The 25,702-nt window shown below is 40.4% G+C and overlaps 1 protein-coding gene across 5 annotated transcripts in view; it reads right to left on the bottom strand.

The window, feature by feature from the left end:
* Window positions 1–4,019, bottom strand: part of LOC140381693 (protocadherin-9) — a 281,734-nt gene extending 277,715 nt beyond the window's left edge. For all 5 annotated transcript variants that reach the window (XM_072465805.1, XM_072465803.1, XM_072465804.1 and 2 more), the window contains exon 1: window positions 903–4,019. In XM_072465805.1, the coding sequence (XP_072321906.1) occupies window positions 903–3,941 (3,039 nt within the window). In that variant the 5' untranslated portion in view covers window positions 3,942–4,019. The remainder of the gene's footprint in view (window positions 1–902) is intronic.
* Window positions 4,020–25,702: the final 21,683 nt, after the last annotated feature.

Genomic DNA, 25,702 nt, shown 5'->3' on the forward strand with positions numbered 1-25,702 from the left:
GAGGTTGTAGTGTTGTTATTTGTGTGATTACAATATGCACACCAAAAGAAAGGAACGAACAAAAACATGAATACACTTTATGAGAGAGATGTGAAAAGTCGGCTACTGTCTTTTATATAAAGGGGGCTTATGTGTAGCAGCGTTTATCTGTGGCGCGATAGTAATCTGAGTAGATAGGCCAGAAAAAATGTTTCTTTCACAGACAACATTGAGTCACATTTTCAAAGTTATGTTGTACAGTAGAGTAAGTGAGCTAACCTGGGTGTTGAATAGACAAAATAAGGCAGAGTAAAAGAGTATAAATATGCATACAGTGGTGGTCAACATTATTAGACACTTGGCAGGCATGTTCCTTTTGTGATGTCATGATATCACAAGGTTTATCAAATACACTAATGGATTCTCTGAGCACAACACGCTAGAAAGAAATGACAATTTTATGCTGTTTGAATGTGTTGCTTGTTGTTGAATTTATCTGTATAGCACTCAAACTTTCTTTGAAAATGACCTTGCTTTTTTCATTACTTCTTGTACAGAAAAAAATGTGCATCGACTGTTAAGTGGGCTTAACCTTTACAGCAAATTTAATTGGAGACTCTCTTTATGTAGAATAGATCAAACAAACAAAAAATATATAAACCAAGTGTTCTAACATTGATCACCACCATTGTAGCTTAACTATATGACAAAACATCAATCTAATCATTCCCCAGAAATATACTCTATATGTAATTGTTGAGTCCATTCAAACAAGTGGTCCAGTGTTTTTTTTTAGTTTTTTTTTTTTAATAACTTCACAGTAACTTAAAAAGGCTTGTAATCTACAGTAGACTAGCACTTTAGCACTGTGGGACGGGGCAGTTATAGGCAGTACTTATAGACCAGTAAAAGTGCTCTTTTACCTGCTGTCTGGTGTGCATGGGCGCCCCCTTGGTCTTGAAGCCTCCTTGGGAACTGCACTCCGAGGCACTGAAGTGGTCCGAACTCGTGGACGATCTCTTGGAGAGGGTGTCGCAGCCCCCCACAAATGTGTTATCCAAGGGGAGCTCCTGTATCACGTGGTGCTTTTTCACCGAAACTGGGGTGTCCGCCTTGAGGTGAAAAGCCGACTGCGGAGAGGCGGACTTGTAGTGCCGGGCCAGGTCTGGACTGCTGGGTTTGAAGGTGGTGGTGGGCGTGGCATTCCAATCAAAGCGTCCAATGCCCTGATCTTCCATTTCTGTTGGCAGGCTGATGGTGCCATTGATCGGTTCATGCGCTGGGTCGTCCGGTTTGTTGCCTTCGATAGTGACAAAGTTTAGTAGCGAACTTTTGGGGGATTTCCTTTTCTTTCGCTTCTTCTTTTTGTTTTGTTTGTTCTCAGTATTGGGCGACATCCACTCTGCTCCTTGTTTCTTCCTCTGCGCTGCTTTGAAACGTGAGGCGTGACGACAGCGAAGCAGTACGGTGACAAAGATGACGATAATCACCACCAGGGCGCCGGTGACGAAGGCAATCATTATGGTTAAATAGTCCCCACTTTGGTAAGTTTCGCTACTTTCGCCAATGTTGCGGTCAATCGGCGTCTCCATGGTGCGACGGATGAGGTCGTAGATCAGCGTCGAGTTGCCCACCGTGTCATTGACATAGAGGAACACCAGCACGAGTGTATGGAGTGATTTAGGATAGCCCAGGTCGCTTATGTTGACCACTAATCTATGTAAGCCTATGTCAGTCACAGCTGGCTTCTCCTCTAGCGTAATATTACCAGTCACCGGGTCAATTCGAAACAAACCCTTGCTGTTGCCACTGACAATGGTGTATTTCAGCTCAGCGTTCATTCCAGTGTCCCCATCTACTGCAAACACTTCGGCCACTACAGATCCCGGGATAGAGGAAAGGGGCACCAGCTTGAAAGAAGTATTAGAAGGGGGGTAGATAACAATGGGAGTGTTGTCGTTCACATCTATGACATTGATAGTGACCTTGGCGGCTGAGGAGCAAGGCGGCCTGCCACTGTCCACAGCCCGGACGTCGAAAGTGTATGAACTTTGCTGCTCCCTGTCAAATGAGACGTTCGATTTGATCACGCCAGAGTAAGCGTCCAATATAAAGTTCTCATTGTCGTTCAGTATTGAGAGTGAAACTGCTGCATTTTCCCCGGCATCTGAATCCGTGACAGTTATAACCCCCACCGTGCTATATTTGGGGAGATTCTCTGATACAAAGAACTGAAAGTGGTTGTGTGTGAACTTTGGATTATTGTCATTCTCATCCAGAACTGTTACAATGACGGCTGCTTGCGTTTGCAATGGGGGTGTGCCATTATCTCGGGCTGTTACTGTAAAGAGAAATCTGTCCTGATCTTCTCTGTCAAAAACTCTAGATGCGGTCAGGACCCCTGTTTTGCGATCCAAATCAAAAAAAGATGCGTTAGGTCCCAGCTGATAAACTATTTCTGCATTTTTACCAGCGTCTTCATCTGTGGCACTCAGAGTCGTCAGAAACAAGTCTCTTTTATTGTTTTCCATGACAGCCAACTCGATGACTGGTTGGGTAAAAATAGGCGGGTTGTCATTCTCATCCTCCAGCCTCACTCTCACTAAAGCGGTTTGATTTAAGCTTGGTTTCCCAGAGTCAGATGCCACTATTTTAAAGTTATATTCCTTGGTGCCTTCATAGTCGAGCAGTGCAGATGTCTCGAGCAGATACTGGTTGTCATAGACGGCTTTGAGATGAAAGGGCACGTCTTTCTCAATGAAACAAATCACCTTCCCATTGATGTCAGTGTCTTTGTCCGATACAGTGATCAGAGCGATCTTGGTGTTGATAGGATCCTTCTCAGAGAGGAAAACAGTGCCGTTAATAGGACTGATTATGTATCTCAGGTCTATATTGGGAGGATTGTCATTAACATCAGTCACGTTAATGGAAACAGTGGCTCTAGCCGGACTTGAGCTTCCGTCACTTGCTAAAACTGACAGCTTGTGAATGGCAGTCTCCTCTCTATCCAAAGGCCGCTGCACTGTTATCAGCCCGGTGGTGGTGTTTAATGTGAATAGTCTTTTTGTGGCTGGTGGCACCTGGGTCCCAAACACATAGCGGATCTCAGCATTGGGCCCTATGTCCGCGTCTGTCGCCTGGAGTTGAACCACTGATGTTCCGATGGCAGAGTTCTCTGGGATGTGCACATCGATTTGACTCTCCTTAAAAACTGGTCTGTTATCGTTCACATCTGTCACTGTCACTTGTAGAATAGCAGTGCTAGACTTTTGTGGGCTGCCACCATCTTCTACTTTGATTTTCATCACATAAGTATCCTTCTGTTCTCTGTCCAGATTCTGCTGCACAATGAGCTGGGGCCACTTCTCCCCCTCAGGCGTTTCCACTATGTCTAAGCCGAAGGCACTCTGCCCATTGATCAGTTCGTATTTGTGCACACTGTTGGGGCCAGTGTCTGGGTCAGTGGCGGAGGGGATGGCGAAACGGCTGTTAATGAGCGTGTTCTCGGGGATGGAGATGTTGATGACAGGCGACGGGAACATGGGCGCATTATCGTTCGTGTCTTTGACTATTATTTTGATCTTAATCAGCCTGAAATAATCATTAGGCAGAATGACCACTTCAATTTCAAAGGAGCACTCGCTGTCCTCAAACGACGGGCCGGGGCACAACTTCTCCCTGTCTATTCGGTTTGATGTGGTGAATATCTCCCCGGTGCTGCTGAGGACGCGCACCAGTGGGTTATCTCCCGCTTTGGAGACGAGCCGGTAGACGAGATTGGCACTTGCCCCGGTGACAGCGTTTGTATGGGAAATGTTTAGGTTCTTTGGTATGTTTCCAATGAGCACGTTTTCTGGCAGCTCCTCTCTGATGGGGTATATCAGTTCTTGGGCTATCGAGGGATCGAGCCAAATGCAGGCGAGCAAGGTGCCCAACAGGTAATAGTCTTTTAAATCCATGATTAGTATGTTTCCAGCCTTCACAACTCAACTCAGCTTTCCCCTCTGTGCAGCTCCTTGCATACTATGACGGGCTCCAAATCCTATGAATACACAAGAGTGGAGATATTTCAAATAATTACAAGAACAAACAGCTTTGCTCCGAGTCAGCTACTTCAAATTATGCCATGTCTCTTATCATAAATCATAGAAGAAAAAAGGCTGCCTTTTATGTCAGGCGTCTTACATCCTGCACATTTTATGGTCAGTAATAATCTCTTCAAAAGCCCTCCACGCCTGCAAAACTTCACAACACACTGCGCTTCTCATTTTACACTCAAATTAGGAAAGCGGGGAACGCAAAGTAATGCTAAACACGCATGAATGAAGCCTAAAACCTTTCACTGTTTTGATGCATACGTACCAAAATCGCGCTGGGTGAGTGGAGGAAAGAGGCGACGAGGAGAAGAAGAAAAAAACTGTCAGCTCATAGCCGTCTCATCCAGTGATGCCCGCGAGCTTATTGGGGGTTAGATATCCTTGATGCTCCGGGTCCAGGAATAATAATCAGACGGTCAGCGAGGAGAGCAGCTGGTCTGGCAAACCGTGGCAAAATGAAACACTGGATTCGCCGCAGTTTGCCTTTATTCCCATTGAACTTTCCCCCGAACGGGAGAGCGCAGTCTAATTGGCGGCGGCTGCGGCGATCACGCTCCCTCCGCGCGCGCGTCTAGATCAGCATCAGCATCAGCATCAGCATCAGCATCAGCATCAGCCAGGTGGTCAGTGGTTTGTGGTAGCTTCCATTAAAGAGAAAAGAGGGCAAAAAATGTTCGGGCAGTGCGCATCCCCTGGCTACCTGTTATAAGCTGGAGGACACTTGCGTCCCGTCATGTCTCAAGTTCACGCAGCTCCACGAATGCATCAAGGTTAAGAGAGAAAAGGGCACAAAAGAAGCTGCTGAAAAAGTCCGGGGTCTCACTTGTGAAAATCTCCAGTGGCGATCGTGACACCCGACGCCGCGTCTTTTTCCCCCACCACCTTTGCGCCGTCGCTCCGCGCTCGCTCCCGCCGCTGAAGATCTCGCACTAAACTCCGGTGTAAGCCCAAAGGAGAGCTGGCGAAGTATACCACACCGACACACATACGACCCTCGTCATTGACTTTGGCGCCGCCCTCTCTCCCGTTCACTGGCGCGCGGGGAGAACCGGAGCCGCGCCGTGATTGGCCCGGAGTCACGTCACTCAGCGCGGGGCCCGGTGAAGATGCCGTGGGCTGCTGCGGGCTGCGGAGACCGAAGAGCCCGAGGAGACCGGAGCGGGGAGTGCTGCTGATGCTGATGCTGGTGATGGGGAGGAGGAGGAGGAGGAGGAGGAGGAGGAGGAGGAGGAGGAGGAGGAGGAGGAGGAGGAGGAGGAGGAGGAGGAGGATAGGGGTGATGAAGCTGCCACAGAAAGGGCTTTTGAGTGATTGTATGAAGCTGCCAAAGAGACAAATCAAAAACCTGTTAGTGGTGTAGATTTGATTTTAACACTGTAGTAAGAGGCGTAATGTGCTCTTTACGCACGTATATGTGGCATGGGAGATTCAATGCAAAGTAATGTAGAATTGATAGTAAGAAGCTTAAGTTACATATAAAACACTTCACATGATTTAACGATGGTTGATTACATGACACAAGGACCTCTTTCTATTCTAAAGTGTTTTATTGCACTTTAAAAGAGGCATGTTTTCAAAACCTGGACAATAAATGCAGAAAATGGATCGTGCAGGCACAGGCCAAGAGCCACACACTTTAAACAAAAAACACTTGGGGGGAAACACAAGAAATATGAAATATATGCTGGAAATGCAATATGTTTTGCTGCAGGATTGCATCAGTAAATTATGTGAGTGAAGTCATGCTGGAATCTGGATGATCTTCCTTCTTCATTTATGCAAGATCGGAACTGGCACAAATGGAGTCCACTTAGGGCCTGGATTAGCTTTCAACCTGTTAACCCAATCTTAGCCATCTTCAAATCGTCAACTAAAGCTGCTGTAAACCCAAAGACAACCAGACACAATCGTGTGGGAATCCTAAGGTTGCTGTCCAAACATTATACATGGCTATCCTGTATTTGACCCAAGAGCAAACACAACAGACGCCTTGTGGGAGTGGAGAAGACAGCCAATAATGTCCGCACACAGAGAGGTCTTTGTCTGAAAGCATGATGCACGGGATTCATATTCACACTCTGTCCTCTGCTCTTGGCACCCTGCAGCCCATCTCCATCTCCAAGGAAGAAATAACCTTGACACTCAATTCTGTCTTCTACCTTACGACTTTGAAGTGATCTTTAAGCAAGGATATGGTGTGACTTTGGAATTGGCCTTAAGTGCTGCTACATGATCTTATTCCCTGGCAAGTTTCTTAAAAGCGGCAGGAGCAGAACATGATAACCCTTCAAAATTACACTAGAAAACACAGGGAAAGATAAGATAAGATATTCCTTTATGGATTCATGGATTCATGGAAAATGGATTCATATTTGGTCACGGTTTCATACTCGGTGCCATCCAATCATTACTTAATTTCAATGCGGTAGATAACCCTCAATTTTATCCCTTGCACTCTCCCCTCTCTGGAAAGGGAGCAGAGCAAACGAGGCTGAGGCCGTGGTAAACAGTGTCATCTTGAGGCAGACTTGTGTAACTAGCGGCATTGCAACTTAAAGTGTAGATAATGGGGAATTGAAAAACAGTGAAAGAGGATTTTAAAAACATGATGTGGTTTTATCGTCTGTTTTACTTAAAGGTGCGCTATGTAACATTTCTGTTTTTAGAGTCTGCTATCTGTTTGTCTTCATTATTTTATGTATTTGTTAAACTATTGCTTTGGAATGTAGTATCTGCATTTTAATCAAGTTAGGTCAGATGTTGTTGATGCATGTTTTTAAGGTATTTTTGAGCAATCAAAACTCCTGTTTTAATAATGTAATAGAATCATTTACATTCTGCACCTCAAAGTATTTGTTTTGGTTTTTATTTTTGTATTTTTACTATTTTATTTTTCATCAGAACAAAAAACATACACAAACTCAACAACACATATTACACCAGAAGAGGGGGTAAAAAACGAACAAAACTAAAAAAACAAACAAAAAAACAACAGCAACAGAAAACAACAAAAAACAAAAAAAGTATTTGTTTTGCATGATGACTTTTACGTTAATGTAATTGTCCAGATATATAAATGACATTTCATACACGTGGTTGCAGATTTCTATACTGCTGCTATTACTGCTGCTGCTTATGTCCATGATCAAAATTCTACTGTGTCAAAAATATATCTACAAGACAGATACTTGTTATGAACATTCTCCCGTTCACCTGATAGTGAAGTGTCTCTCGGGTTTGTCTTATTGCCTGGTCAGCTCTTCCTAACTCAGCACTCTGACCTTTTCTGCCATTGGTTCAAGCCATCAGTGTCCACTTTAGAGACAAGACATGAGCAGCAAAAAATACACATGTCACTTCAGATTAAAGTCCTGACAGAGAGATGTGGCAGAGGAAATCTGACAACGTAACAGTCTACAGCCCGGACACACTGTATTGGTCAGTTAGCCCGGCCGCAGTCGTAATGAACTCATCACAGCACTTTAGTTCACCGCAGAGAAGAGGGCAAGGGGATATTTTCTGGAAAACACAAAAGATGTTGGAGTTAAATCGACATTTGTGGATCGGGTGATGTCTTTTGGCTTTTCTCGGGTCCAGTCAGTCCCAAGCTGGAGCTCTAAATGTGTTTTGAAATGGTTTAATCTGAAAGGGAATCTAGTGAAGAAGCTCTCCTTTGATTTGCTGCAGAGAAAGACCTTTAAAGACAGAAAAAGAAAACAGGACAAGTCAAGTCAAGCTCTGTTACTCAAGTCTAGACTTTAATCTGGTATAAAGAACTGACTTTTGTGGAACTAAAGCAGGGTTTAATGCTGTTAAACATGTCCCTCTTGAAAGCTAGAATTAGTCAACTCTTTTTTCAGGCAGTCGCAATAACCTTTTTGTTTTAAAATCAAACACCAAAATGGGACTAAACGTTTTGCATTGATCACAGGCTTTTGCAAATAGGTTGTGTTTCGTCTTGAGTTTTCAGACCACTTATCTTCTTATCAGGCTCCTAATAGATGGTTTGTGATTTTGCTTTTTATCATTTTTACCTGAGGCGAGGTGAACAAGTTTTTAGTTTCACTGCATGAAATATATTTTGAATAATACCAGAAAACCCAACACATCTTTCCTTGTTCAGAACTACTTGAAGTAAGGATACAAAGCCTGCATGTCACAGGGTCCAGAGTAGCCCTTGTAGTCCTTTTAAAACCATTAAACGAGTTTGCAAATCAATGCGGTAACCAATAGAGAGCTTGTGTAAATAGCCATCGAGCAACTGAGTTTTGAATGAGCTTTGTTTGGTCAAGGCACATAGAAGAGCGCACAGGATTTGGAGATACAAAACGGTGTCAATGGAGGGTTGAAAAAACAGTATACAAGTATAATTAAAAACAATTAAGTGTATCTGATTTAATTCAGACACTACAGAGGCTATGGGAGTCTCTATGCCAACTATGCTCCACATAGAACAAACATTTATACTTTTGAAGGCATGTCCTTGGATGGTGTGTGAAAGCTCTTGTACCAATACTGTCTTGTTAATCGACCACATTTACTGCAATTGCTTACATGTCGACCTCAAGAGTTTGTGTTTATCACTGTTGCACTTCTTCTATTTCCCAAATAACAGTTGCTTATATGAACTTGTGTCTCGTTTAGTGGACGTTTAGATCCAACCAAAGATGGAACCCACAAGCTCATCTGTGACATTGTGTTTTTAAAGCTTGAAATTCACGGCCTTACTAATTCCCAACCTCTGACCATCGCCTTGTCGGCAACCAACTGTTAATGTACTGGTATTGATCGACTTTCTTATCAAAGCGCCACAAATGGAGCCTGTTTAATTTTTAATTAGCCACTACACTTGTATTTATGACACAGGTCAGTTAATGAAGGAGTGCAAAGTTACATACTGAGTCATTCTTATTCTTTCATTTCATATCTGAGGTTGCCACCACATCTTATTTCATGAATATTTCAGCTGAGTTGTCAGAGTGGACAAGTTTTAAGTCAGATAAAGGTGCACAAAGTTACTTTTCTGGTGGGCTGTCTGCCACCTGCTGGTTATTGCTTTGCCTTGAATGTTCCACAGCGTGACACTCAACCTATCTGCCAGTCAAATGTGTGGACACGCTTTTTCTTTAAATGTGATTTCTTTATTTTCTCACTGACGGCATCCAAACTATGAATGAACATATGGAATGTACTAAACATTAATGTCTAAACTAACTGAATGCACTGTCAACAAAGACAAGGGGAGCTTCTTTGATTACCGTATTTTCCGGACTATAAGTCGCACCGGAGTATAAGTCGCACCGGAGTATAAGTCGCACCAGCCAAAAAATGCATAATAGAGAAGAAAAAACGTTTTTAAGTCTCAAGTGTGAAAATAACAAATAATATCACATATAAGTCACTCCGGAGTATAAGTATAAGTATATAAGCAGTGTTGTACCTGAATTCATAATTTTGGTGAACGTGAACTGAACGAACGGTATTACTGCTGAAGAACGATAATGTGAACGCGTTCTTTCTGGTGTCTGTGAACGGCACCTTCGTTCTTTTTATTTTTGTTCAATAACGTGTCAGATTTCTAGAGACTTCCAGGGGATAAACACCGCTAAGTTGCCCAAAAAGAGCCTGTGTCTGGCAAGTGTGAGAGCTCCAGTTGTAGAGGTCGATAGATCGCGGAGACAGAGATTTTGCGTGTCGCACCGCACTGTGCATGCGCATCGAAACAAAAAGCAGCACGGACGCAACCGCAACGTTAAGTCAACAGAGCAGCAGGAGTCGCCCTACGACCAGTTACGTGAGTTTTATGATGTGCAAACTTTGCCCAGCAAGTTTTCCCTCATGTTTTTGAGAATATACTGTGGGGCTGAAAGCTGCTACTGCTACTAGTACTACTACTACTACTACTACTACTACTACTACTACTACTACTACTACTACTACTACTACTACTGCTAGTGTGGACTGGACAGCAACACATGGGGAAGTCTGTCCCTTCAATGTGAATGTAAATCCTGGGTAAGGATTCAAAATTAGATATGAAGATGAAATCTGACACATATTTTCAGCATTAAACTAATACAATAATTGCTGCCTGTGGTTGTATTTGGGCTGTGGAAATAATTTAGAACAATTATTGCATAATATTGAAAAAAAATAACTGAACTAGTTAAATTTTTGGAGCTGTGAACTTAGTTCAAAATTTTGAATTATGAACTATGAACTGAACTAGTTCATGTAGAAAGTGAACTTTCCCAACAGTGTATATAAGTATAAATGTAAGTATAAGTCGCACCCCAGGCCAAAACTATGAAAAAACGATGAAAACACGATGATCTGTTTCTAAAATGCAAACACATTTAGAGTTGTTATTAAGTAGAGATATTATTATCGTTTAATCGTTTTTGGCCCACAGAAACAAAGAGAAAGTGTTAGCGGTCACCTCCAGAGTCTCGCTCTAAAACCTACAAACCAAATTAGAAATCTGGGGGTAATAATGGACTCAGACTTGAACTTTAATAGCCACGTCAAATCAATAACATCAGCAGCTTTTTACCATCTAAAAAACATTGCCAAAATCCAAAATATAGTGTCAAAACCAGATTTAGAGAGACTTATCCATGCGTTTGTCTCCAGTAGATTAGACTACTGTAACGGCCTGCTCACTGGCCTCTCCAAACGAGCTGTAAAACAGCTGCAGTACATCCAGAACGCTGCTGCTCGGGTCCTGACCAGAACCAGGAAGTATGATCACATTAGTCCTGTTCTCAGGTCTCTGCACTGGCTCCCTGTGGCTCAGAGAATAGACTTTAAAGCAGCTCTGCTTGTGTACAAGTCTCTCCATGGCCTAGCACCAAAGTACATCTTGGATATGTTAGTGCCATATGAACCATCTCGGACTCTGAGGACCTCAGGGACCGGCCTCCTGCTGGTGCCCAGAGTCAGGACTAAACATGGGGAATCTGCGTTTCAGTTTTATGCAGCTAAAACCTGGAACAGTCTTCCTGAAGATGTGAGACAGGCTTCTACTCTGACAATGTTCAAATCTAAGCTAGAAACAGTTTTGTTTAGCTGCGCATATGACTCAAAGGATTTTTTCTTTGCACTCTTCTCTTTTGTTTGTGATTTTATTAGTTTAGAAAATCAGTTGGATTGATAATTTTTAATTTAGTCAATTTTATTGTATTTCTGTTTCTGTAATTTATTTGTGATTTGAATGCATTTTTCCTGCTGTGAAGCACTTTGAATTGCCTTGTGTATGGAAATGTGCTCTACAAATAAACTTGCCTTTGCCTTTTAATGTTTTTATTTGCCACATATATATATAGACATCTTGTTTCATATATTTTGTGTCTTCAATTCAGAAAGTAGTAAACATTATGAAAAAACATTGAATGAGAAGATATTATGTCAGAACGTAGCTTAACCCTTGACTGTCAGTGTGGCATTTATCAAATGAGAGGTGTTTTTATTGATTGAAATAATTAGAAAAACATCTGTGTGTATACTGTGAGCGGGCACGTCTTTCCACAGATCTGACCTGTGACGTTGTTCCCATGGAGACAGAGACAAGCAGATGGTTCCGGCAGCAGCATATTTAATACAAACGGCACATCGTGGACACTGGCTTGAATTTTGAATCATGAATGTAGTTATTGGCTGTATTTCTTCCAGCCTCAAGGAAAAGGAAGAGACTAAATCAACATCCGATCAAACTTAAATCCACATTACCCCAGAGCTTTTCAACCGGCCACTGCAAATGTACTTGTCTATCAAGTTTGTGAGTGAATAATGCAGCGTGCTGATACATATTGAAGGTGCTAAGGTGTACTTCCTACATTCCAACATCAGAAAAGAGCCTAAGGGAAGCCTCCAAAGTGGATTCGCTGCACACGACGAGCAGTCAGTCAAACCATTCACCTTGGTCTGATCCTCATGCCAGCGATTATTGACTAGTTCAACCGGCCTTATGAATACTACAAGCAACAAATATGTTTATCACATGTGTCCATTAAATCAGAAGGTGGAGTAATCTGTGCATTTGAACAAGGTCTGAGGAGCAGATGTACAGGAATGTAATTGTGCCGTGTCACAAGTTCAGCTGACTGGAGACACGAGTTGGAGAAGCATTATGGATTATTACAATTTTAAAGCAGTCTGAAGAAGTACTGAAGTCAAACTCTTTTACTGCATAACCATTACTTTATCCCTGTCCGAGTTCAAAAGATTTAATGAGTTCACAATTACGATCATAAAATAAAACTGTAGAATCAATTATGTCTAAATAGAACAAGGAAGTAAACTAAATAAATGCACAATGTTGTAATCAGATTTACAAGTGGTGCATATTTAATACGTTCAATTAAAACAGGTGTGAATTCCACACTTAAACATTCAAATAGTCACTTGTTGGGCCTCTCTAGTTAAGATTTTTAAAGAAGAAATTATTCTGGGTGAAAGAATTCATAATGAAGTGTTAGATTCAGCTCATTCCACATGCTAAAAATAAAGAGTCGTAATGAGGCCGGGTGAACCTACTTAGGAAAACCAAGACCTTATTTTATTAGGCATTTTATGTTTTTAGAAAGAGTGACCGTGTAATAAACTCACAATTCACAGTATTTCCAATCCGCTCATGGTCATTTAGCTCGACCCAAACACGGAACAGAAGCAGTGTGCAGATCTGTCATGTTTAGAGCTGTGACTTCATGGAACAGACTGCCACCAACTGTTGCTGAAACTTGGACGAAAGCTACTTTTAAAAGACTTCACAGGAATTTAGAGTAATAAACAGTAATGGTTGTTTGTATGTGTGATATGGTATTGCAAATCTATGTCAGAATCTATATCAGAAAATGCTTTGTATTGGTATTTTTTTGTACATACATAGAATCATAGGGAAAGTAGCTGTCAATTTGGTGACATGAATGGATTAATACATGTATTATTAGCATTAGCATTATTTCAGAGAATTAACCCCTTGCGGTAATACATGTCATTTGTTTTGGAGGGTTGTCTTTTTTACACTTCAAAAGCAAAAGAACTGCCAACATTTTTTTTTTAATACAATGATCAGTAAAGCACACATATATCTCCAAAATATCTCTGGTTTCCGGTCTTTCTGTTCTTAACTTGCTATAGAATACAGCGCGATGTCTTAACAAAGGTTTTAGAAAGTTACTTTTTTGCTGCTTCACTTGTAAGGAAATCTTGCAACTTTGGACGGATCATGAAGAATATTGTAACAAAAATGTCTCCAGAAAACTATTACATCTATCAATTACAAATCTGTTGATCCTAATTATCAGACAATTTAGAGGACTTTGCTTTAAAGAAGACTAACAACCCAACAACTCCAATATTTTTACCCACCTTGACTGAATAGAAAAAAATAGCTATTTTTGTCACTGCTTTTGTGTCATTGATTGCCTTTCATTTTCACTCCATCAATTTGTGCAAGGAGCCCCTGAAGCTAAAAATGAAAGTTTAGGCCCTCTTCCTGAAAAGCCCACTCCGGTGTGACACCTCGCAAGGGCCGTAAAGATCCAGTAGATAATTGGCCTGGCACACGCCCTGGGCCCTGAATGCCAATCAGAAGCAATCAACACATCTCCATGTTCAAAGTCTGAACACTCACATTTGAAAGGAAATGTTTTGGCACTTTGGTGAAGTATTTGGGGGGAAATCCAAAGTCTGTATGGCAGTTTTCAAAGGGAATCTTTAAACTGCAATCAATTTAGAAACTTAAAGATTGAAATATGTTGATGTGGTTTACAGATGTAACATTTTTTGAAAGTATGCATCGCTAACCTACAGGTATTTCATGGCTCCATGGCATACATAGCTTTAGCGCACTTTGGAATATAAGTGTAGTAAATGGTATTCTTCAGTGTCCTTCAAAATGAACTATTTGCATAGTAATGAAGAGGTGGTTATTACCGTTAGTTCTCAAATTGGCGAAAAATCCTCTATTATTCCTTTAAGTCTAGAAATGTACAATTCTATACTAATTTTAACATAGGATCTTTAAGGATAAAAACAAAGCATTTGGTATTTTTGGTATTGTTGGAGGAAAAAGAAATTCCAAAATATTGGATTGGATTTTATTGTATAATTAGGGGGTTGAAAATAAGTTTTAAAATACTTTTTGACACGTCTCACTGAAAAATGAAAATCAGTGTCTGCTGCTGAAGAGTTTTTATGGCTAATCTACATTCATTTGAATCTATATATGACTTAATGTAAATATCCTCTCTCATATACTGATACTTGATATTTGAGGAGCCAGCAGTATTCTACTGAACCCGCAGAACAATGACTGACACACAGTTTGATCAAAGCAGAAAGCCAGCATGGCAAGATTAGACTTTAAAGACGCCAAAAGTGCACATCTCCTTTTAAGAACTGAATGTTCTGACTGCATGCCTCTTCTCCTCGCTGTAATTTGCAAGTTCTCTCTGCTTGCTTTATGCAATTTCTTCCTTAATTATCCCGTGCCACATTTGAATTACATGCCACTTTTCCGACAGTGAGCAGAGAAAGGTCAAACATCCCCCTCTGTCCTTTGGTATGCCTCGTGTGAAAAGCACTGTCTGAATCAGTTTGAAATTCAATGGATTTTGTTCAGTCATTGTGCCAGACCTTCAGATTATGGATCTTCTGTGTGTTTTTTTTCTCACCAAGAATCTCTGTTAAGGCTCTCCTTTCAAACAAATATTCACAATGTTTTGCTTTATTCTTGTTTTCAGTTTGAGTTTAGTTCTAATACCAATTAAAACTTGGTTTAAGATTAGATCATTTTGTCTAATTTAATTTAAATCCAGTTACACTTAAAAGTTGCCTGCTGTATCTTAATGGTATATGTTTTAGAACATGTTTTACTAACGACTTAACAACTTACTTCCATCCACACGTTCAAAATGTGTTTGAAAAAAAATCTAAATCAAGCACTTAAATATGCACTGTGCATCATTTCTGCTTCTTGCTTGTCTCTATGATCATGTCATAGACTCCACAGTATGGCTCTGTATGTATTAACATGGAGACAACTGAGTAAATGTAGATATATCCAACAAAACCACGCAATGACATCTTCATGGAGATAAACAGATGGTGAACTCCCCACCTTCAACCAGTGGCTCTTACCTTAATCAATTATTTAATGTAATTAAAAGAAAAAAAGAATTAAAGATAAACAAATACAACAGTATAGTATAGTTTATGTTTATGCTCAAGAAACTGATATTAAAAGCCATTTGTTGTTTTTGGTGAGACTCACATTCAATCAATGAGGAAAAAAGCCAGCTCAAGCAGTATTTATGATCAAGAAGTGGACATTCCTTGTGACATGAGGGATAATAGTGGAAAAATGCCTTGAGCCCTGTGTCAAACTAAAGGTCAAACTTCAACACAACACATTGGGCCACATATGAACTAAGTAGCACCCAATTTACATCAGGGACATGGCTAATTAGTCTCATCAAGCAGCTCTACAATACTGAAAAAAGATGTTGAAGGACGCATATTATGCAAAATAGACTTTTTAGAGCTTTTAACCGTATTTTAAAATAGTTCGATCTTCAAATATACCTAGAATAGGATTTAGTTTCATTCGTGCTGCTTTGATTAATCCTGGTTAGACATTAAAAAACACATTGTTCTGAATCTCCTTGATCGTATCTACTATTTATTTGAACATGTAAATCATTTTGCTGGACACAATAGCCCATTGTGCTGGTGTCCAAGCGCAGCTCATCGCAGGTGCCTGGGGAGAGGGTCCGAACACACGCTGGTTATGTTGTCGGTCAGAACTAAGCCTACTGTAAAGTCCAGGAAGAGCCTTTGCCAGGTTTTAACACTAAAGCTTTGGTCGAGTTTTGTCTGAGACAGTTAGTTTAGCTAAAGTTAAATCTAGGGAGGGGCAGACGAGACTAGGTCCATCGGTAAAAATACAAAGCGCCACAAATCAGGTGGAGGCATCGACGAGAAGAAACATACGCTCAGCACAGACGTGTGCAGTTTGCAGAAAGCGCGTAGATATGGGAACAAATCAATCTAAAAGTGATGTGTCCATCCCGGAGACGCCTGTCATGCTGCAATGTGAAATAAATATGGGAAGGAGTGTCTGGAATCCTGCCAATGTGGTCGGATAAATTTGGATTTGGCTAGGTGTTTTTTATTTTCATTTTTTATTTAGTCAATTTTATTGTATTTCTGCAATTTCTTTGTGATTTTAATGCATTTTTCCTGTTGTGTGAAGCACTTTGAATTGCCTTGTGTATGAAATGTGCTCTACAAATAAACTTGCCTTGCCTTGATTACTGATGTTTTCTCAATTTCTGACGTGGCTCCGAGAATCTTCTCTGCTGTTTTTTAGTTTGTAAATTATCACCAAACTCATTCTGTAAATTTTCTAATCTAATCCCAATCAGTACAACTGTGTGTTGTTCTCTCTACAGTCAGTAGAGCTATACTCAGCTAGTCTAGGGGTAAATGAGCTTTAAAGGGCAAATGCAGGTTTTACATTGTTATCAGCTTTTAAGCATGCTGTTTGGAACCTTTAGTTTGGCATCTCGTTTTTTAGAACAGAATTTTTTTTTAAATAATAAACAAAATACAAGATAAGATAATGTCAGTTATCGAGGTGATTCAGAGTGTTTTTGATTTAGTTGGACCTTGATTCATCAAACAAGTGTGAATGAAGGTAAATTCTACTCTTTTTGATGAGGGAAAAAATTTAGAACTTGGTTAAAAGAACAAATTCAGTTTTGCCTAATATGTGTTCTTTAACACAAACCGGGAAACTCCAGGAATTTATTCTTAATGTGTACAAAAGCCGGTGTAATCCTCACTTGTTCAGGAGTGTTCCATTGTGGAACAACATTCAGTTGTAGTCACTCAGATATTTGTTCTACACTGAATAAGCCCTTCCCACTGGGTGCAGCCTCCTGATGATGGAGATTGCACCCCTTTTTTTAACTGTCCTGTTGCTAAAAAAGAAACTGGACTGAAATTAACATTGCACTGAATCCTGTTTTTGACATTGCCATAACCCTCAATTTTAGAACTGTACGTGAGCCTCAAAACTCTTTTATTTTGTGTTTGGTGTGTTCTGTTCTGTGATGTTCTATGTTCTATGTTTATTATAAGGAAAAATGTGTTGTTTTACAGCACCATACTATTCCCTATGAAGCCATAATGACAGGGTTCCATCCAAACTCAAAGATGCTATAGTACGGTATCATCCAAACAGAGCACTTCACTCTCAAAATGCAGGACCTCTATGCAACTGTGGAGGGAAGTATGGCAGCTCCTTAACGGTCTGGAGGAGCGCTCGCTACTCTAGATGAACTGCTCTAAATCTGCCTGGATGAACCTTCTTACAGTATCTGCAAATGAACATCTGCAGCCTGTCCATCCATTGGAGTAGGATCTCTGCTTGATTTTATTCCTTTATTCCTCGCCGAGAAGGAGGGTCTTGGGACATGGGATGCTGGGACAGTTATCCATTCGCTAAATCCCTGTGAACATTGTTTAATCTGATTCTCCAATTCATTGTCGCCCATCGAGGCAATTGCTGTTGTAATGTGTTTTTGTAATGGGTGTTACAAAACTTCTTTATTGAAATGGAATTGAATTACTAAAAGAAACATTCAATTTAGAAAGATTACATTTAATTTCAACCAAATAACAAATTAATTGAAGGACTATGACTCAGAGTGTTAATTGTAAGAAGCCATTGTTACTGCAGTAACTATAATGACAGAATTACATTTTTTTTTTCTAAAGTTTGTGGCTCTCATTAATTCACTTCTTTCTGCCTTCAACAATAAAATCCATGGTGGACAGACAAAGACATTTGAAAATGAGTTAGTAATGATGTTATTAGTCATTGGCTTGACCTTGTTTCTTTCTTTGGTCTTGTATTTCTAAACTTTACAGTATCTTTATTTTTCAGGGCCATAAGTCCCCAACAGCTGGAAAAACATAAATGTGCTGGTGTTATTTTTCCAGTAGGAGCATTGTGATACGTTTAAATCCTTCATTGTTGCAAGGTTGTAAAATAGTTCAACGCTGGGTAGAATCATTATTTCAAGCTTTCTGCATTTTCATGTATATAGCAGGTAAAAACATTGTTATTTTTTGTTTTTTGGTTGGTTGAGGCATTAGATCACTCATCAGCCAACCCGGACATGCTTTAAATATTCAGTTAACTGCCATGTAATAACAAACAATCGGCTTTATGCCCAACAAATTAGACACAAAATCAAAGACACTGCTGTACATCATGACGGCGTGTTGAAGTTGTTTTGCTGTATGCTCTTACTGAGCTGCCAATAATGGTGTTGGCGTGGAGCACCATGTGAGCGTCCACTTGAAGGGCTCCAGAGCTGTGTCCAAACCCGATTCTTATGTACATAGATCTGCCCTCCTCTCTCCTCCCCTCATAGATCAGCCTCTCTCTGCCCCCACAGTTGTTTGTGAAAAGGAATGTTTTTCATCTTGAAGGTTTCATTCAGCTATAAATAGCCGACTCCAAGCAGTAAGGACCTGCAATTTGGATGTCTTTTAGACCCTCCAAAGCCATGTATGGAAGTGCAGGGGGGGAAATGATAGGCTTTAGTATGTTTATGGACTGTACACTATTGTGTACTGCTCACTATTACTCACTTATAGTTAATTGGCTTTTTTGTCATATATTTATATTGAAAGCACCTTTGGAACCCAGTGTGGGAACAAACTGTTCTTTTGTATTTTAAACTCCAGTCCATTCTGTGAACATTGTACCTTTACTTCCTATAAGTGATCTGTTCTTCTGTATCTACCTCTGTATCTACCTGCGTTGCACCAATGAAATTTCCCCATGTGGGACAACGAGGGATTTTTTATCTTATCTTATCTTATTTAGCAGTATGCAAAAAGCAGATTATATTAAGCCTTTGCCAATTGTAAGCCCCAATATTGACCTAAAACAAGTAAATAGGTCCAATTCCGTTATAAACTGTGTGTGGCACAGTGGCGCAGCGGTTAGTGTTCTTGTCTCTCAAGAAGGTCCTGGGTTTGATTCCTTGATGACGTGAGGTCTTTTTGTGTGGAGTTTGCAAATCCTCCCTGTGTTTAAGTAGCTTTCCTTCAGGTGCTCTTGTTTCACCCAACTTTTCTCTGTTGCAACCAACAGACTTTAGCATGACAGACAATAACACACATCAATCAAAACACAACTTTGAGTAAGTTAAAGCAGCACCGCGTAGGATTCCTGGAAGTAGGAAAGCCACCTGCATTACTCTCTGGAGATGTAAAACAAACTGTAAAACACTCTCCATGGAGATAGATTTGTTTTTTGCAATTATTTTGAATGTTAGAGGCAAAGTAAGAACATCTCCATGGGAACAAGCAGGTGGTAGATCCACCACCATAAAAGTTTCAAGTTCAGATTGCAGAGAAACAAGTCCCTTCACAGCAAGAGTGTATGTTTTTAAAGTTTTTTTCAGTACAATAAAAACATATCACTATAATTGAATTTTTTTCAAATCTATTTTTTTTGGCTGAAATGTTACATAGTGGAGCTTCAAGGATGAGCTAAAGCCATTATAAGAGGGTAAAAAGCTCATAACAGCAGATTTGGAATGAATTGGAAAGAAATGGGTGTGTAATACATCGGATCCTGGGGTGCATTTCCCAATGACACAAATGCAATGGACCAGAAATTAGATACCAAATTTGTCTCATAATAATTTGTAATAAAAAACAGACAAACTCTATTTTTTACTCTGATTTCACTCTCAAATCTTTTCTAAATTTAACCTGTAACTTAATATTGTGTACCCTAACCCTCTAAACATAAAAAAGACTCCTTAAATGCAAGAAAGCACAGGCAGGTGCTTTGATATGTATCTGCATATATTCATTTCTTAATGTAACTTTTGAGAAGCCCACTGCAGCAATTTTGGTGTGCAACACTGTGGCACAATAAAAATACAGTGTCAGAAAAAACTAACCATATTATCTGTTGAGAGGTGCATGGTTGGTGGCCTCAGAATTACATCAGATTTTAAGAATTAGTTAGTAAGGTGGAAAACCCCCACAAAAAAAGCACAATACTACAAAATAGGGAAGAGATGTGCTAAAAATGCTGGTTTTGCAATGACTTTGTGGACGGCAGTGGGCCAAAGGTTGAAATTCTCCAGTTCTTAATGTTGACAAACTCCTTCAAAATGTATATCATAGATTAACCATTAATTGACTTTCCGAGTTCAACAACATGACTATATTTATCCCATAAGAAGCTTGGGCAAATGGTAGATAATGTGAATCAACATGTGAAACATTTCCAAGTATTTTCCTAGTTAGGTTAATGTCTTTGGTCTATTTTCTAAAATGCGTTTATCAAAACAGTGATCAATGGATTCAATCTATAATTACACATTTTACTATTGGGCCATTGCTGAGTTTGATCATTTTTACTCGTACGTTTGCACATCTGGGTGTATGTAGGGACAGCAGTCATATTTTCAGGCTTGGTTGACCCTATTATTAGTCTAAACCGCTCAGTGAATATCCCACCATCCATTCAGCCAACTATCCATTTTCTGCCTCAGTAGTTACATTGGCAAAACAAAGTATTTCATTGAGAACTAATTCCTTATTATACTCCAAAACTAACTTCGATTTTACCATTACCTTCTGCCCCAGTGCAGCTAAAATGACTGATGTGGATATTCTGAGGATATATCACAGGTGAAGTAACCAAGATATATGTATGGGCTAAGTATTTTTTGCAGGTATTGTTTTGTTTTACACCATGGAATAGTAAATGTGCCCCTAAAACCAGTCCGAACCAAATATTAGTGACAGTAAAACAGGTTTAACGCAGGTCTGATCAGGATCTGAAACTAATCCAGGACTAGGCATCTTTACATCACAAGTCTCTTTTGCACACACTATATATAAATCTTATACCACTGAGAACTGTTGGTCTGCATTACAACTTATATATAATCAATAATTAATAATCTCTTCTCCAATATTTTTTAAAGTATTTGTATTATGTACATGATTTATGGTTTGAATTATTGTACATATGACTTGTGTAAAAAAAAGCATAAAGTGGCACATTGTCTCAAACATAATGTATGTTTTGCCTCGTTACTTTTATAAAGTTAAAGGAGCACTAAGTAACTTTTCTGGGGGGGGGGGGGGGGGGGGGGGGGGGTGCTATGGAGACAAGCACCATGGCAAAAAAACATGGACTTAAACTATTCATCCCCACAGAGACACCATCTATAATTGAAAAATAGATATGTTTTATGCCATACTGTGGAACTTTGGCAAAGCAATAACATCTCCATGGAAACAAGCAGGTGGCAGACCCTCCACCAGAAAGGTGACATAGTGCACATTAAGTACAGCCCTTAATAAAGATTTCTTTTGGTTCTTTGAAAAAGAAGTAAAAACATAAAATCTTTCTAATGTTGGTATTTTTGAAGCTTTGCAACAAAAGATATAAAGACTTGTGTTCTTATCTACAACGTGTTTGTACTTGACTGAATGTATTATGAGGAATTTCATTTTGAAGTTTTGCGGATTTATTATAGGGGTTATTCAGTACAAGCCTTTTGTTTGTTGTTTTGCCTGAAACAGTGTTTTTCGGTCCACTCTGTCTGATGCTGAAGATAAGGCTCTGTCTGAAAACTCAGGGCCTTTTGTGCTGTTTAAGCTTTGTCAATGAGTTTCCTAATTCCACAGAAAAATCACAAATGTGCCCAGAAAGCATGAAAACAGTAAACACTTCATACTTCACTTCATATGAAAAAATATGTTTTATTTGTTGTTGATTTTTACTCTTAGTTTGCCTTGGTATTACATTTTTGTATGCATATTATCATTATTATTTATTCTTAACTTCACAAATTAAATAGATGAATACATAACTATACAAACATAAATACATACATTTAGACACGCGTGGATATACAATAAACGTGGCGACAGGACAGACTTAACATCTTTGTCAAAGCGCGTATACTCGGCTTGTCAGGTAACAAAGCCAATATATTTATAATAAGAAAAAAAATAAAATACTGCCAATGTATCGGTGTAATCCCTCATTCGTCCAGGCGTGTTCCATAGTAGAAAAAAGCTTCAGTTGTAGTCATCTGGACTCAGTCAGAAAAAATAGACGTTTCGACTCTCATCCAAGAGTCATTGTCAATAAAAGAATTTAGATCGAGAACTCCGATATTAATACTGTTCTGTGGTAAGACCCACCTATTGGGCGGAGGCTTCCTGAAGTAGAAAGAGTTGTTTGTTTCAACAGAAACTCCCCCCTTGTATCTACCGAGCTAGCCTATTCAGAATTTTAATGGGCTATTAGAATCCTCTTTGTCTTTGTGAGACCCTGGCTCAACCACCCTGAGGACCTGATTAGCATCTAAATGTCCTGGTCCTGGTCCTCTACCTTTCCAGGGGTTCAGTATTCCATTATAGATACCAGGGAGATTGAATCTTAGCCCTCCATTTCTGTTTAGAGAAGGTCTTTCTTTTTTAACAAAAATAGCTTCCTTGACTCCTCTTTCAAACCATCTTTTCTCCCTGCTTAAAACCTTCACCTCACCGTCTTCAAACGAGTGATTAGAGGCTTCAAGATGGAGACGCACGGCACTCTGAGGTCCTGAACTTGTATTTCTTCTGTGCTGATAAAGCCTCTTGTGTAGAGGCTGTTTCGTCTCACCTATGTAATCACTTTCCTCTTGTAGCCACTGGTCGGATCTCTTTTCAAGCGTTCGTATGTGGTCGTGTCCTCGAGGAGGGTGTGGACTTTGGCTTCGTAATCAGCTGCGTTGAGAATCACAGTGCAACGTCCCTTGTCTGCTGGGAGGACGTTGATAGACTGTTTACAAAGGCTGGAAAAAGAGGAAGCGATACACCGGCCTCTGTATTACAGACTGTATCCTGGTGAAGCCATGCCCTGCATTTATGGCCTTCCAAAAATACACAAAAAGGATGTTCCACTCAGACCCATAGTGTGCAGCACAGATTCCATCACTTACAATGTGGCCAAGCATTTAACAACTATATTGGCTCCGCTTGTGGGGAATTCGGAACATCATGTGGAAAACACGCACAACTTTGTGGATAAAGTGAAACATCTCCAACTGGACCCAGATGACCTCATGGTTTCATATGATGTTGTGTCCCTGTTCACCTGCATCCCGACCTCTGATGCAGTAGCAGCAGTGAGGATCAGACTGCAGGAAGACACCACCCTACAGGAAAGGACCAAACTGACACCTGAACACATATGCAAACTGTTGGACATCTGTCTGAACACCACTTACTTTCAATTCCGGGGACAATTTTACAGACAGATTCATGGCTGTGCCATGGGCTCGCCCGTCTCTCCCATAGTGGCCAACCTGTACATGGAGCACTTTGAGAAGAAGGCACTGGCCTCTTTCTCAGACATAGCCCCAAAACTGTGGCTTCGCTATGTCGATGATACTTTTGTAACAATTAAGAAACAAGAGCTGGAAACCTTCTCTGATCACATCAATGCTGTGGACCCACATATCAGGTTTACAAGAGAAGACGCTAAGGAGAATCGCTTGGCCTTTCTTGATTGTTCCACGATCAGAGGAGAGGACGGGAAACTCCAAATAGAAGTATATAGGAAACCTACACACACGGACCAGTATCTGCTCTTTGGTTCCAACCACCCACTACAGCACAAGCTGGGGGTGATCAGAACCTTACAACACAGAGCTCAAGGTGTGCCCACCAGCTCAGAGGGCAAGAAGAAAGAGGAAAAACATGTCCGAAATGCCCTCTCAGCCTGTGGTTACCCCGCTTGGGCTCTCAACAGAGTGAAGAGAACCAAGAAGCAGGACAAAAGGGAAACTGAACAGAGAAAGAAGGGTGTTTCTATCCCTTATGTGTCTGGCCTGTCGGAAAAACTGCAGAGAATTTTTAGACAACACGAAGTCCCTGTTTATTTTAAACCAGGAAACACTTTAAGACAAAAACTGGTTCACCCAAAGGACAAGTTGCCGACTCAAAAACAGAGCAATGTAGTTTATTCGATCCAATGCAGTGAAGAAAGCTGTAAAGAACGTTACATAGGTGAGACGAAACAGCCTCTACACAAGAGGCTTTATCAGCACAGAAGAAATACTAGTTCAGGTCCACAGAGTGCGGTGCATCTCCATCTTGAAGCCTCTAATCACTCGTTTGAAGACGGTGAGGTGAAGGTTTTAAGCAGGGAGAAAAGATGGTTTGAAAGAGGAGTCAAGGAAGCTATTTTTGTTAAAAAAGAAAGACCTTCTCTAAACAGAAATGGAGGGCTAAGATTCAATCTCCCTGGTATCTATAATGGGATACTGAACCCCTGGAAAGGTAGAGGACCAGGACCAGGACATTTAGATGCTAATCAGGTACTCAGGGTGGTTGAGCCAGGGTCTCACAAAGACAAAGAGGATTCTAACAGCCCATTAAGATTCTGAATAGGCTAGCTCGGTAGATACAAGGGGGGAGTTTCTGTTGAAACAAACAACTCTTTCTACTTCAGGAAGGCTCCGCCCAATGGGCGGGTCTTACCACAGAACAGTATTAATATCGGAGTTCTCGATCTAAATTCTTTTATTGACAATGACTCTTGGATGAGAGTCGAAACGTCTATTTTTTCTAACTGAGTCCAGATGACTACAACTGAAGTTTTTTTCTACTGCCAATGTAGTATATTTGTACTGGTTGTCTGGCATCTTATATGAAGAGTCATTAGTTTGAATTATATTTGGATTATGGCACACATTTGGAAACAGTCTGTGTGCAGAACCTTGTCACCATTTGTCATATTTGTTGGTAGGGCCCAGCAAATATATACAGTACACCATATACTGGCCCTCTGCCACTTTCAGAAGCAATCAATATTACCCGTTTCACTTGGCCTGACACAACAGAGTTAGTATTTCAGGCGCAAGCACAAATGAGTGTAGGATTTGATGTAATAGTTTATTAATGGTCACCCTGGAATAAAATACCGGGAATGAAAAATACGCCTCTTCAAATGTATGAGTGAGGTGGGAGGAGTTATGTCCACATATATTTACAAAAGTATTATTCTGTTGTTAAAACTGTGTAGCAGTGGCTTATATTGGTTAAAGTAGAACAACGTCACTTTTCTGATGTTTCCGTTGTTTCTAAGGAGATACCACAACTTTGTCAGGAATGTTAAAGGGGACAACATTTACTTTTAAGAGCTTTTAATAGTTATAACTAGTCCTTTCCTTCTCATTTATCATCTCAAAATTGTAATTAAGTGATTAACAGAGACGACGGAGCGACTCTCTGTCCACCAGCTTGATGCCAGACAACACATGATGACAGCAGAACTGACTGAACAGTGGACAGCGAGGTGACAGACAGTGGAGCTTAGCGGTCAACCCGATACACACAAGTGCCCACCCTCAGCCTAACCCGGGAAGGACAGGTGCTAGAGGGAGGGCCCTTCTGATTGGTGCCACGCCCACTGCTCTTTACTTTGTTCTCTGATTTATTTATTCATTTTCTCGCAAAAAAAGTGATAAATTTGACAGCGTTGTATTGCCATTTTAGCACAAAATAATCTCTCG

This window comes from Eucyclogobius newberryi, unplaced genomic scaffold (assembly GCF_026437365.1).
Source record: "Eucyclogobius newberryi isolate DKJ021-1_F unplaced genomic scaffold, fEucNew1.0.hap1 SCAF_5, whole genome shotgun sequence".
In the NCBI taxonomy this organism is placed as follows: Eukaryota; Metazoa; Chordata; class Actinopteri; order Gobiiformes; family Gobiidae; genus Eucyclogobius; species Eucyclogobius newberryi.